This window comes from Tachyglossus aculeatus, chromosome 17 (assembly GCF_015852505.1).
Source record: "Tachyglossus aculeatus isolate mTacAcu1 chromosome 17, mTacAcu1.pri, whole genome shotgun sequence".
NCBI classification, from domain to species: domain Eukaryota; kingdom Metazoa; phylum Chordata; class Mammalia; order Monotremata; family Tachyglossidae; genus Tachyglossus; species Tachyglossus aculeatus.
The window spans coordinates 42,420,456-42,434,074 of NC_052082.1; the positions used below are offsets into that span (position 1 = coordinate 42,420,456).

At 45.7% G+C, this 13,619-nt stretch overlaps 1 protein-coding gene across 13 annotated transcripts in view; it reads left to right on the forward strand.

Annotated features, from left to right (window-relative positions):
• SYNRG (synergin gamma) overlaps positions 1 to 13,619 on the forward strand; it is a 78,408-nt gene that overhangs the window by 31,688 nt on the left and 33,101 nt on the right. For all 13 annotated transcript variants that reach the window (XM_038759602.1, XM_038759603.1, XM_038759605.1 and 10 more), the window contains 6 exons: positions 103 to 180; positions 1,744 to 1,940; positions 4,095 to 4,343; positions 5,614 to 5,750; positions 11,746 to 11,864; positions 12,051 to 12,113. In XM_038759602.1, coding sequence (XP_038615530.1) covers positions 103 to 180; positions 1,744 to 1,940; positions 4,095 to 4,343; positions 5,614 to 5,750; positions 11,746 to 11,864; positions 12,051 to 12,113 — 843 coding nt within the window. The remainder of the gene's footprint in view (positions 1 to 102; positions 181 to 1,743; positions 1,941 to 4,094; positions 4,344 to 5,613; positions 5,751 to 11,745; positions 11,865 to 12,050; positions 12,114 to 13,619) is intronic.

Genomic DNA, 13,619 nt, shown 5'->3' on the forward strand with positions numbered 1-13,619 from the left:
GTGGCTTACTGAGAGGTTCACGTTTCTCCCACCCCCACATCCCCACTGCACTGATTACAGCTGTGTTTATATTAGGGGATATTTTCATGCCTCCCTTTTTAGGTGTTGGTGTGTATCCGTCACAGGACCCAATCCAGCCCATGATGCCTTCTTGGATTTACAATGAGAACTTGGTCCCAGGTAAAAACACCAATTAAAAAAAAAATCCTTCAGGAATTGTCTAAATTGTATTTCACGTAAAGCTTCCTGTACAATCTACACGCCGTTTGTTTCCGATTCTGGAACTCAAAATATTCTCAGTTTATGGTTTGACCTTTAGAAGAGAACCAGTTTTATCTAAAAAAGGCTAAAGTTGGAGGCCACGGGATTAGGAATTGAAACACGAAGCGTGTCAGTTGCTCATTTTTAAAAATCCCCTGTTCCTTTAGTCTTGACTTGGATAGTCTGGAAATTTCAAGCAACCATTTAGCTTCAGAGTAAATGAAACAATGTAAATTGAAAGAAGTATTTCAACACTGCAGCTCTTTAGTGCCTACAAGGACAAAAGATGTACTTTTTTAAAAGCTAGTTTTGACATTTTTGTCTCCCATTTCCCATTTTGTTTGGAGTGGAACATAATCTTCCCAGCAGGGTTCATCTACGTGAGTCCAGTTTTAAAACCTGAAGCCAAACCCCACTAGACTGAAGAATGCCCCCCCACCTACTTTCCCTGAGGTCGCCCATCCGATCCTTAATCTTTAACGTGCACATATAAATTAAAGGTGGGGGACGGGGAGGTTTTTCCAAACAAAATGGATTTATAGCGAAGGAGGGTTGGGTTAATTTAGAGTGGAAATGATGATCCATGCAACCGAGTATGAATTTGTCCATTTATCCCAATTTATTAATATTATTACAGTAAGCACTTATATCGTAAAATATAATTGTGCATTATAGTGATATTATATTATAATTACTATGTATTCAAGTACTATATGGCAAGCACAGGGTTAGAAGGTAATCAGGTCAGGCACAGTCTCTGTCCCATTTGGGGCTCCCAGTGCCAGAGGGAGGAAGAACAAGGTATTTAAATCCCGTTTTCCAGGTGAGGAGACTTAGGTCCAGAGAAGTTGTGATTTTTATTTATTGATTTTTGCCCAAGTTCGCCCCGCCGGAGAGTGGCAGAGCTGAGGTTAGAACCCGGGTCCTCTGGCTTCCAGGCCCATTTAGTTTATTTAGCAAAGCACACCTCGTCGATCGTGGGAAATGTAAGGGCGCGTTCTTCAGAAAATTTCCCGTCATTCAGCAGACCGCAGATTCTCGGTGTCCGTTCCTATGCTTTTGATGAAATCTTGTTATTAACAAGATTTTTAAGTTTGTTTGAGTCGGGCCCACTTTAGAAGGACCAGGTGACTGCCTCATACTTCCAAATTCACAAAAACACATAATGAGAAGCAAGTTTCGTTTCGTACTAAATGGTATATAAAAACCTTGGTGGGTCCTTTTTTTTCCCCTCTCTTCAGTCAGAACTGAAGACACCATTTTCCCCAGATTTGTGGAATCAATGCAAGTTTCCATCCATTTGAAGGCCTGAAACCTAGTGAAAACGTCAAACCTGTGGCATTTTCAGATTTTTAGGTATTTTTGACAGCAGTAGGCGTGTAATTGCTGCGTACCTCCCCACATGACCAGAATCAACTGTTAAAAATACGTGGACATACGATCACGCAAGTGGCTCTGTTTGGTTGTTTTTTTTTTAAATAGATCTTTATAAGAAGATTTTAGAAACCACTATGACCCCCACTGGAATAGATACTGCTAAACTCTATCCCATTCTGATGTCATCTGGACTTCCCAGGGAAACACTAGGACAGATATGGGCCTTAGCCAATCGCACCACGCCTGGAAAACTTACAAAAGAAGAACTTTATACTGTTCTGGCTCTGATAGCGGTAACTCAGGTAAGTATTTGTTTCCTAAATGAGACATGATGCTCAGGAGGGAGGGGAAGCTGTTCTCTGTCCACTCTCTTGAATAAATCTCGGTATTTACAAAACCAAGATTTTTGTTTTCAGTAAACTTTCCGTCCATTTAATAGTGATGGTGTCTGTCACACGCTATGTGCCAGGCGCCGTACTAAGCGCTGGGCTGGATTCAAGCAAATCGAGTTGGACACGGTCCCCGGCCCTCATGGGGCTCACAGTCTCAGTCCCCATTTAACAGATGAAGTAACTGAGGCCCAGAGAAGTAAAGTGACTTGCCCAGACACTTGGTGGAGCTGGAATTAGAACCCATGACCTGCTGACTCCCGGACTTGTGCTCTGTATTTGTCCCTACTAAGACGTTGCCTTATTAGAAATCCATTTTGCACATTCCCGCTAAATACTCCTGCAGCTTTTTCTGTGCCGCAGAATTAATAAAATCAGTCATCCCCATCTGTGAAGTCCTGGTTCTCACCTTTTTCTGGAGACAGGTGAAGTGTTCTTAAACTGCCAACAACTTGAGAAGCAGAGTGGCCTAGTGCATAGAGCACGGGCTTGAGAGTCAGCAGGACCTGGGTTCTAATCCCTGCCCTGCCACTTGCCTGCTCTGTGACCTTGGGCAAGTCATTTCACTTCTGCTACCTCATCTGTCAAATGGGGATTAAGGCTGAGCCCCATGTGAGGCAATGACTACGTCTAACCCGATTACCTTTTTGTCTGTCCCAGAGCTTAGAACAGTGCCTGGCACATAGTAAGCGCTTAACAAATATCATTTAAAAAGAAAAAAAAAACCTTTCAGAACTCTGAACTTTCTCCACCCATTGGGCTAGGAAAGCCATGTGTACGTAAGCAAGAAACTGACTGAATGCTCAGTTATGTGAGCACTCGTTTGGAACTTCAGCTGCCTTTGTAGCAATCGATAATAATAATGATGGCATTTATTAAGCGCCTGCTATGTGCAAAGCACTGTTCTAAGCGCTGGGGAGGTTACAAGGTGATCAGGTTGTCCCACGGGAGGCTCACAGTCTTCGCCCCCATTTTACAGATGAGGGAACTGAGGCCCAGAGAAGTTAAGTGACTTGTCCAAAGTCCCACAGCTGACAGTTGGCAGAGCCGGGATTTGAACCCTTGACCTCTGAGTCCAAAGCCCGGGCTCTTTCCACTGAGCCACGCTGCTTCTCCATAACAGTAATGGTCTTAAAACAGGATCAATTCGAAGAGTTTGAGCTACTACTGAAACATTTTATCCCGGTATCAAATGCTAGGCTTCGCTTTGATAACGTTTCAGAAACAGTGCAAACTGATTAAGTGTGACTGAAAACATTAGGTCAGCTCTGGGGTTCAGTTCAGTCAGTGGTGTTTCCCAATAATAAAAATAATAATAATAATGGCATTTATTAAGCGCTTACTATTTGCAAAGCACTGTTCTAAGCGCTGGGGAGGATACAAGGTCATCAGGTTGTCCCACGGGGGGCTCACAGTCTTTATCCCCAAGTGCTCACTGTGTGCAGAGCCCTATACCAAGTGCTTGGGGGAATAAAGTACGACAGAGCTGGTAGACTCGTTCCCTGCCCACAAGGATCGTCATCAATCAGTGGTATTTATTGAGCGCTTACTATGTGCAGAGCACTGTACTAAGCACTTGGCGGAGTGCACTACAGTAGAATTAGCAGGCACCTTCCCTGCCCATAAGGTAAACTTTCATTTGGTTGTCTTTATTGAGCGCTTACTGTGTGCAGAGCACTGTACGAAGCGCTTGGGAAGTACAAGGCGGCAACAGAGACGGTCCCTACCCAACAGCGGGCTCACAGTCTAGAAGGGGGAGACAGGCGACAACGCGAAACACGTAGACAGGTGTCTGAATCGTCAGAACAAATAGAATTGTAGCTATAGTGCACATCATTACCAAAATAAATAGAATAATAAATGTGTACAAGTAAACAGAGTAATAAATCTGTACAAATGTATGCAAGTGCTGTGGGGAGGGGAAGGAGGTAGGGCGGAGGGGATGGGGAGGAGGAGAGGAAAAAGGGGGCTCATATGGGAAGGCTCTCACTTCCATTTCTAGGGCAATTGTGAAATGATGTTGTGTGTTTTGTTTTTTTTTTTTTCCCCCCCAACTATCTTGTGTAGCGAGGGATGCCACCCATGAGTCCGGATGCTCTGGGCCAGTTCCCAACTGCCCCTGTCCCCACGCTAAGTGGCTTCCCTCTGGCTCTTCCCGGCCCGGTGAATCAACAGGGGTTGATGCCTTCGGGCTCCACGGCCTCGAGGCCTCTTAGCATCCCGCAACCGGTCCTTGGGATTACCGTCTCCGCGACAGCCGGGGGAGCCTCAGCCCAGGTTTCCGCTGCCTTCATCTCTCCCTTCCCCGCAAACCAGGTCAGTATGGTGCCTGTGGGGTGATGGAACCAAACCTCTCTCTCAAAAAAGGGAGAACCACTAGTAATGACAACTGTGGTATTTGTTCATAATGATAATGGCGGCATTAGTTAAACGCTCACTATGTGCGGAGCACTGTTCTAAGCGCTAGGAAGGATACAAGGGGATCAGGCTGTCCCCCGTGGGGCTCACAGTCTTAGTCCCCATTTTGCAGATGAGGGAATCAATCAATCAATCAATTGTATTTATTGAGCGCTTACTATGTGCAGAGCACTGTACTAAGCGCTTGGGAAGTACAAATTGGCAACACATAGAGACAGTCCCTACCCAACAGTGGGCTCACAGTCTAAAAGGGGGAGACAGAGAACAGAACCAAACATACCAACAAAATAAAATAAATAGGATAGAAATGTACAAGTACAAGGGAACTGAGGCACGGAGAAGTTAGGTGACTTGCCCACGATTGACGGAGCTGGAATTTGAACCCATGACCTCCGACTCCCAAGCCCGTGCTCTTTCCACCGAGTCACGGTGTTAAGCACCTACGGTGTGCCAGGCACTGTACTGAGTGCCGGGGTAGAGAAGGAGCGTGGCTTAGTGGAAAGAGGACGTGGGTTCTAATGCCGGCTCTGCCACCTGTCTGCCGTGTGGCTTTGGGCGAGCCACTTAACTTCACCGTTACCTCCTCTGTCAGATGGGGATTAAGACTGTGAGCCCCACGTGGGACAGCCTGATCACCTTGTATCTACCCCAGCGCTTAGAACAGTGCTAGGCACATAGTTACAACCCAAGTGATCGCTTCCTTTTCTTGCCAGAAAAGATTTCACAATTTTAGATGGGAAATTTCTAATACGTAAATGGTGTATAGAAGTAAAGAGGTCCTTTAGTTTGCATTTTAGTTTGCATCTCTTACTCTTCCAGCTCGTGAACCCTTTTAAAGAACCGACTATTAATATGCTTCCATTTAGGAGGCTACTTCCCTTGCTGCCCTTATGGAGGAGAGTTTTAGGTCAATCGTCACCTTAGAGCTGGACTTCTCCGCCTCGCCGACTTTTCAGCCGACGCTAGAGGTTATCAAGGCAGAGCATCTGGGAGAGGAGAGAGGGCTGTGATGAAGTCCTTTTTTGCTTCCCTGGAGATGGAGATCGGCAGTACAGATCCCGACGGGGACTTCTACGGGGCAGCTTTTGCGGGAGGAGATTTTTTGTTCATTGCCTGTCAGTCCCGCCCTGCTTCTGTGTATCACTTTCCTGCGTTTTCTCCAATCTAGGGGGCGAAACAAGAAGAGGATGATTTCCAGGAGTTTCAAGATGCTTCAAAGTCAGGGTCACTTGACGATCCATTCGCGGATTTCCACGCAGAGGTGACGGCGCCTTCGATAATGGCCGGCTCTCAGCCCCTGAGCAGGTAGAGCGGTGGAATTCCGACACTGTAGATCGAATAATCCGAAAGAGCCATATTTATTGAGCGCTTAGTGTGTGCAGAGCGAGAGATCCCAAATCCAAGATGAAGGAAACTGGTGCCTTACCTTCTCCATCTAGTTCTCCTAATTCTTTGCTTCCCCCATATTAAGTCTTCCAATGTTTACTTCCCCAAGACTCTGTCTACTACTACTACTACTAATAATAATGATGGTATTTGTGAAGCGCTTACTACACACCGGGCACTGTACTGAGCTCTGGAGCAGCGTGACTCGGTGGAAAGAGCCCGGGCTTTGGAGTCAGAGGTCATGGGTTCAAATCCCGGCTCCACCAATTGTCAGCTGTGTGACTTTGGGCAAGTCACTTAACTTCTCTGGGCCTCAGTTACCTCATCTGTAAAATGGGGGTTAAGACTGTGAGCCCCACGAGGGACAACCTGATCACCTTGTAACCTCCCCGGCGCTTAGAACAGTGCTTTGCACATAGTAAGCACTTAATAAATGCCATTATTATTATTATTATTACAAGCAAATCGGGTTGGACACAGTCCCTGTCCCATGTGGGGCTTCCGGTCTTAATCCCCATTTTACAGATGAGGTTACTGAGGCCCAGAGAAGTCAAGTGTCTTGCCCAAGGCGACACAGTAGGTAAGTGGCAGGGCTGGGATTAGAACCCGGGTCCTTTTGTCGCCCAGGCCCCTGCTGTATTCACTACAGTGCAGAGCGCATCAGACCGTGCGCTCTCAATATGTATTTCTCAGCCTGCCCTTGGGGCCATTGTGTTGGTGGGGAGAAATTGATGAGTACAGTCAGTCAGTGTCGTATTTATTGAGCACTTACCGTGTGTAGAGCACTCTACTAAGCGCTTGGGAAAGTAGTCTTAACAATATAACAGACACATTCCCTACCCGCAACGAGTTTACAGTCTCGAGGGGTGCAGTATTTAGGTGGACTGATACAGCTGCACTTGCAGCGTGGCTCAGTGGAAAAGAGCCCGGGCTTTGGAGTCAGAGGTCATGGGTTCAAATCCCGGCTCCGCCAATTGTCAGCTGTGTGACTTTGGGCAAGTCACTTCACTTCTCTGGGCCTCAGTTACCTCATCTGTAAAATGGGGGTTAAGACTGTGAGCCCCACGAGGGACAACCTGATCACCTTGTAACCTCCCCGGCGCTTAGAACAGTGCTTTGCACATAGTAAGCACTTAATAAATGCCATTATTATTATTATTATTACAAGCAAATCAGGTTGGAGACAGTCCCTGTCCCATGTGGGGCTCCTGGTCTTAATCCCCATTTTACAGATGAGGTTACTGAGGCCCAGAGAAGTCAAGTGTCTTGCCCAAGGCGACACAGTAGGTTAAGTGGCAGGGCTGGGATTAGAACCCGGGTCCTTTTGTCTCCCAGGCCCCTGCTCTATTCACTACAATGCAAAGCGCATCAGACCATGCGCTCTCAATATGTATTTCTCAGCCTGCCCTTGGGGCCATTGTGTTGTTGGGGAGAAATTGATGAGTACAGTCAGTCAATGTCATATTTATTGAGCACTTACCGTGTGCAGAGCACTCTGCTGAGCGCTTGGGAAAGTACAGTCTAACAATATAACAGACACATTCCCTACCCGCAACAAGTTTACAGTCTCGAGGGGTGCAGTATTTAGGTGGACTGATACAGCTGCACTTGCAGCATGGCTCAGTGGAAAAGAGCCCGGGCTTTGGAGTCAGAGGTCATGGGTTCAAATCCTGGCTCGGCCAATTGTCAGCTGTGTGACTTTGGGCAAGTCACTTCACTTCTCCGGGCCTCAGTGACCTCATCTGTAAAATGGGGATTAAAACTGTGAGCCCCGCATGGGACAACCTGATCACCGTGTAACCTCCCCAGCGCTTAGAACAGTGCTTTGCACATAGTAAGCACTTAATAAATGCCATCGTTATTATTATTATTATTCCAGGTTGGCCTGCTGGATATTTACCTGAAAGCAGCATGACTTAGTGGATAGAACCCGGGCCTGGTGGCAGAAGGACCTGAGTTCTAATCCTGCTTGTCTGCTGTGTGACCTTTGGCCAAGTCACTTCACTTCTCTGGACCTCAGTTCCCTCATCTGTCAAATGGGGATGAAGACTGGGAGCCCCAAGTGGGACCTGGATTGGGACTAACCTGATTTGCTTGTATCTGCCCCAGTGCTAGTAAGCGCTTAACAAATACTATTTAAAAAAAAATAAAGAAAAAGATGGCTTGGGCAGCCTTCTAATAGTCCCTCCTTGGTTCTCTTAGTATCACTCAATCAATCAATTGTATTTATTGAGCGCTTACTGTGTGCAGAGCACTGTACTAAGCGCTTGGGAAGTATAAGTTGGCAACATATAGAGACAGTCCCTACCCAACAGTGGGCTCACAGTCTAAAAACTGTGTATGGCCGTGACTATTGGGCCAGACTGCGAGGTGGCCACTTCGTGGGATTTCTCATTAGTCACAGCCACTGAAATTGAACAATCGGCATCTCACTCCATTTTTTTTTTTTAACGGTATTAAGCGTTTACTGTGTGCCATGCACGCTAAGCACTGAGGTAGTTACAAGATCATCGCATCGGACAGAGCGCGTGTCCCACATGGGACTCACAATCTTCATCCCCATTTTACAGATGAGGTAACTGCGGCGCACAAAAGTTAAGTGACTTGACCGAGGTCACGTAGCAGACAAGTGGCCGAGCCGGGATTAGAACCCAGGTCCTTCCGACTCCTGGACCATGCTGCTTGTCTACGTTTTATCCATTTCGAAAAGCAAAACTACCTATTTTCATCCTCGCGCTTGGGGCCAGTGGTGAAATTTTGTCCCTTTTTAGCTGGGTGGCATAAATATTTTTATGGTGATTACTAGCTGTTTCTTCAATAATGGCTTCGGAGGAAGAAACGAGAATGAATTGTTCAATTGCAGTCTGTGTGAAATTAGCGAGTGATTTTCTTGACTGGGATTTCATTCCCTTGGCTTTAATCAGAAACACTTCATTACCCTGCAGACACTCTAATTTTTTCAATCCCCTTACTCTGTGGTGAACATAATTTTGAAAGTATTATCCAGTGAAATGTCAAACTTCACCGAAGAATATTTACCAAGTTGAAATTATGGAACTTTAAGCGACTGTACTCAGTCGGACGACGGTGAGAAAAAACAAAAGAGATTACCTTCCGTATGCCTCTCCCCGCCATTAATTTTCTGGATTCAGTTGTAAAAGCATTTCTTGTAATATTCTATATAGTGAGCCGTGGTACAATTAGTTGAAGAGTTTTATTTAAATAATTGCCGCTTTGGGGTTTAAATAATCACCCATTACATTTGCTAGTACTAGCTATATAACAGTCTGGTAATGGTGCTAAATTTAAATTACACCTCCATTTTAATGCTTGATTTGACATTCAGTCCCCCGAGCAACTGTGCGCCTCCAGTAGCAGACGTGCAGCAGCAGGATTTTTTCCTTTCTTATCCGAAGCATCTATCGATTGCCCATGTAGATTGATCATTGTATTGGAATTTGGGAAATCTGGAAAATATATGGTCTTCCCTCTGGGAGAGCTGAAGGTCATTGGAGAGAGAAAAGCAGCATGACGTAGTGGATAGAGCACAGGCCTGGGAGTTGGATGGTTATGGGTTCTAATCCCCGCTCCACTACATGTCTGCTGGGTGACCTTGGGCAAATCACTTGACTTCTCTGGGCCTCAGGTTCTCATCTGTAAAATGGCGATTGAGTCTGGGAGGCCCACGTGGTAAAACCCGATTTGCTTGTATCCACTCCAACGCTCAGTGTAGTAGTTGGCACATAGTAAGCGCTTAACAAATGCCACAATTAGTGGAATCATTGCCGAAGATACAATAGGTAATAGAATAAGCGCCAGACGAACAAGTGTTCGTGAGTGTAAAGGCTAAAAGGGCCAACAGGATGGTATGCGCAGGTACTTTGGGGCTGGGATTAGGGGATGCTTCCGACAGGAGGCCGTTGGGGAGGCGACGTAAGCCTAGCAGATAGAGCACGGGGCTGGGAGTCTGGGGACCTGGGTTCGAATTCTGACCCCGCCACTTGACCAGGTGCAAGTCGCTTACCTTCTTTGTGCCCCAGTTTCCTTGTCTGTCAAATGGGGATTCAGTGCCTGTTCTCCCTCCTGCTTAGACTGTGAGTCCCACGCGGGGCAGGGACTTTGTCCAACCTTGATTATCTTGTGTCCGTCCCAGAGTATAGTACAGTACTTGGCACATACTAAGCACTTGAACACCACAAATGACCATTATCATCATTATGATTAGGTTACTCTGTAAGAGGGCAGTGACAGGGGGAGCAGACTTGATTTGACAGCCGAATGCAATGAACATTTTTTGGGTACGGGAAGGGCAGAGTAATGGGTAGGAGACAAGTAACTGTAAGGTTACTTTGTGGCGGGGATGAGTGGGAACTTCGGCAAGAGTCAACTGGGAAGAGCCATTAACTCCATGATTAAGGAACTCTTTTTTTTTTTGTTTTTGTTTTTTTTCCTGCAAGAACAAATGGGTAGTAATTGTGTTTGTATTTTACTTGAGACAACAGGTTAAATAGCCGACGGACGCTTCTTGGTCCAGGGCAGAGAACCCAATAGTAGCTCTAATGTGTAACTAATGGGAATATTATTGAGTGATGCAATCAAGAGGTAGAATAATAGTAATTTATGGTATTAAGCATGTACTATGTAGCAAGCCCTGCGATAGATACAAGATAATCAGTTTCAACAAAGTCCTCAATCCACAAGGGGCTCGCAGTCTTAATCCTCGTTTTACAGATGAGGTAATCCAGAGAAGGTGAGTTTTCCGAGGTCGTGCAGGAGGGATAGGGCAGAGCTGGGATTAGGACTCGGATCCTCTGACCCCCAGGCCCAAAATCTTTCCGCTAGGCCATACTGCTTCCGTAAGGTATATGTACAGGTCATTGTTCAAGGCAACTCCTCAGTTTTGGTAAGAGGAAAAACAATGCTTTAATAGTATGTTTGAGACCTCCAATAATTTACCAAAACAATAGCCACTTCTCATCTAGCTTTGGAATATGTTCGGTTAGAAGCTCTTCACCTATTTTACTGTGGTCATTATCATTGGTCATGATTTTGCTTCAAAAAAAGTTTTTCTAAGCTACCAATGTGCTCCTACTTAAAATATAAGCAATTTCAGTTTCTTATTTACTTATGAGTCAGTTTATTTACTTATGAGTCAGTTTCTCATTTACTATTCTATTTATTTTGTTAATGATGTGCATAGAGCTATAATGCTATTTGTTCTGACAGCTTTGACACCTGTGTCCATGTTTAGTTTTGTTGTCTGTCTCCCCCTTCTAGACTGTGAGCCCATTGTTGGGTAGGGACCGTCTCTCTATGTTGCCGACTTGTACTTCCCAAGTGCTTAGTACAGTGCTCTGCACACAGTAAGCGCTGAATAAATACGATTAAATGAATGAATCAAAAGCAGAAGCATTCAGGCTATCACTGAACGGTGAATTCAGCACTTACCGTGTGAAGAGCATTGAACATCACCCTACACCTTCTGATTTTTACCTATTTTCTATTCCAGTCTCCCCTCTGAAAGGTATTGAAAAGTATACTGTGTGTATATACAGTGGTTACCATTTTGCAGTTGATTTTCTCAGAATGGGAAGTGTGTTTAGAAGAAGCATTCACTTCTTCACTTTGTCTTCAAGCTAAAGAGAGACATATATTTTCTCCACTCATTAATAGTATTTACTGAGCGCTTTCTGTGTGTGGAGAGTTATCCTACGCACTTGGGAGAACACAACATAAAAGAGTTAGTAGACACATTCCCCACAGCGAGCTCACAGTCTCAGTTCTTGGCAACTCTAATTGTCAAACATCTTAGTTTCCCCATTACCCAATGGCAATTCAACTTTTTAATCATCTCTTCTTTATTTTAATAAAAGTGATTTGGAAATAAGAACATTCTTTCTCTTCTTTACTCAAGTGCCCCGTCATTGTTGGTGCCATTTCCTGGAACAAAATCATTATCTACAACAGATAAATATGCGGCATTTAAAGGAATTGCAACTAATAAACCCTCAGAAAGCGGCGCTCCATTTGGAGGTAAAAACTGATTGTAAATAGCAATAAAGGGTCACCTTTCACTTCATCGTAAGAGTCCAGAATTTCAGCCGGGGCCTCTTATGTTAATAAATGGTAATACAAAACTGTTTTGGGAGTTTCAAATACGTGGACACCTATAACTCTGCTGACCTTGATTGACCGTCTGTCCTTTCTGTCGCCGTTTAGAATGTGAAGACAGATACAGCGCTTTCCGCGAGTTGGAGCAGCCTGCCGAAAACAAGTCCTTAGGTAAGCTTTTGATTGCGTGTGTGTCCGTTTGTCTTGTCTTCTTAATTAAGAAGGCGTGTCAGTAACTCATTTGAGGACCACTACTCCAGAGATCCTGCTTTGCTTCGTAATAAAGTCCTCTGTCATCAGAGAAAAGCAGCAGGGTCTGTTTTGCCTCGGAGGTATCAGTAAACACCCAGGGTTCATGGAAACTCGGAAGTTTCTAGAGAAACCTCCAGTTGGAGACCATCTTGGGCTAAGCAAGAGGGTCGTAGGACTTGGCTTACATGGGCCAAGTTAAAAAATGATCGGGTTTTGATTCAGCCTGGACTCTTCCCCAGGCCTGGAATTTCTATCCCTCTTCACCCATTATTGAAGGGGTGCAGGGGCGAGGAGGGGAATGCAACCCCCAAAGTACTCCCGGGGGATTCCCACGGTTCTCTTGCCTATGAATTGGTCCCATGAACTGCAGGGCCATTGCAGGTCTCCCCCGCACCCTTGCACCCCAAGAGTCCTGGGGATCCCTTCCAGGCTCAAGAGGATCCAGGTGGACTCCAGTTGCCGAGATGTTGGGGTTCAGCTTGGACCACGGAAGGGCTAGACTGAACACCTTCAACCCGTGCAGGCTTCCATTTTGCATAGGACCTTCCCTACTCCGGTATTCATTCATTCAGTCGTGTTTGTTGAGCGCTTACCGTGCGCAGAGCACTGTACTGAGCGCTTGGAAAATACAATTCGGCAGCAGATAGAGACAGTCCCTACCCAGCATCGGACTCACAGTCTAGAAGTGGGAGACAGACAACAAAACAAGTGAACAGGCATCAATAGCATAATAGGTATTCGTCTGTCTGTCTCCCCCTTCTAGACTGTGAGCCCGTTGTTGGGTAGGAACTGTCTCTATATGTTGCGGACTTGTACTTCCCAAGCGCTTAGTACAGTGCTCTGCACACAGTAAGCGCTCAGTAAATAAGATTGAATGAATGAATGAATCCCCCTTCCTAAGGAGGGAAAGAACAGGGAGACATATTGGGAGAGAAGTGTCTGTTGTATTGTACTCTCCCAAACGCTTAGTACAGTACTCTGCACACAGCAAGGGCGCAGTAAATATGATTGACTGACTGACATCACTGTGATATGCCAGTGTCCCAAACCCGGCTATATCAACATTAACCAACACAGTCCTTCTTGCTGAGCTTCATGGAGCCCCAGTCAGCTCAGGAAACTCCTAGCACCTTCCGAGCCGGTTAAATACCTTAAATAACATGCACTAGATTAAACCCCCTTTCTAATAATAATTAATAAGCACGGTATTAAGCGCTTACTGTGTGCCAAGGCCCTGTTCCGAGCGCTGGGGTGGGTACAAGCAAATCAGGTCGAGCACAGTCCCTGCCCCATTTGGGACTCCCAGTCTCAATCCCCATTTTACAGATGAGGTCACTGAAGCCCAGAGAAGTGAAGGGACTTGCCCAAGGTCACACAGCAGACAAGCGGCAGAGCCCGGACTAGAACCCAGGTGTCCAGACAGCC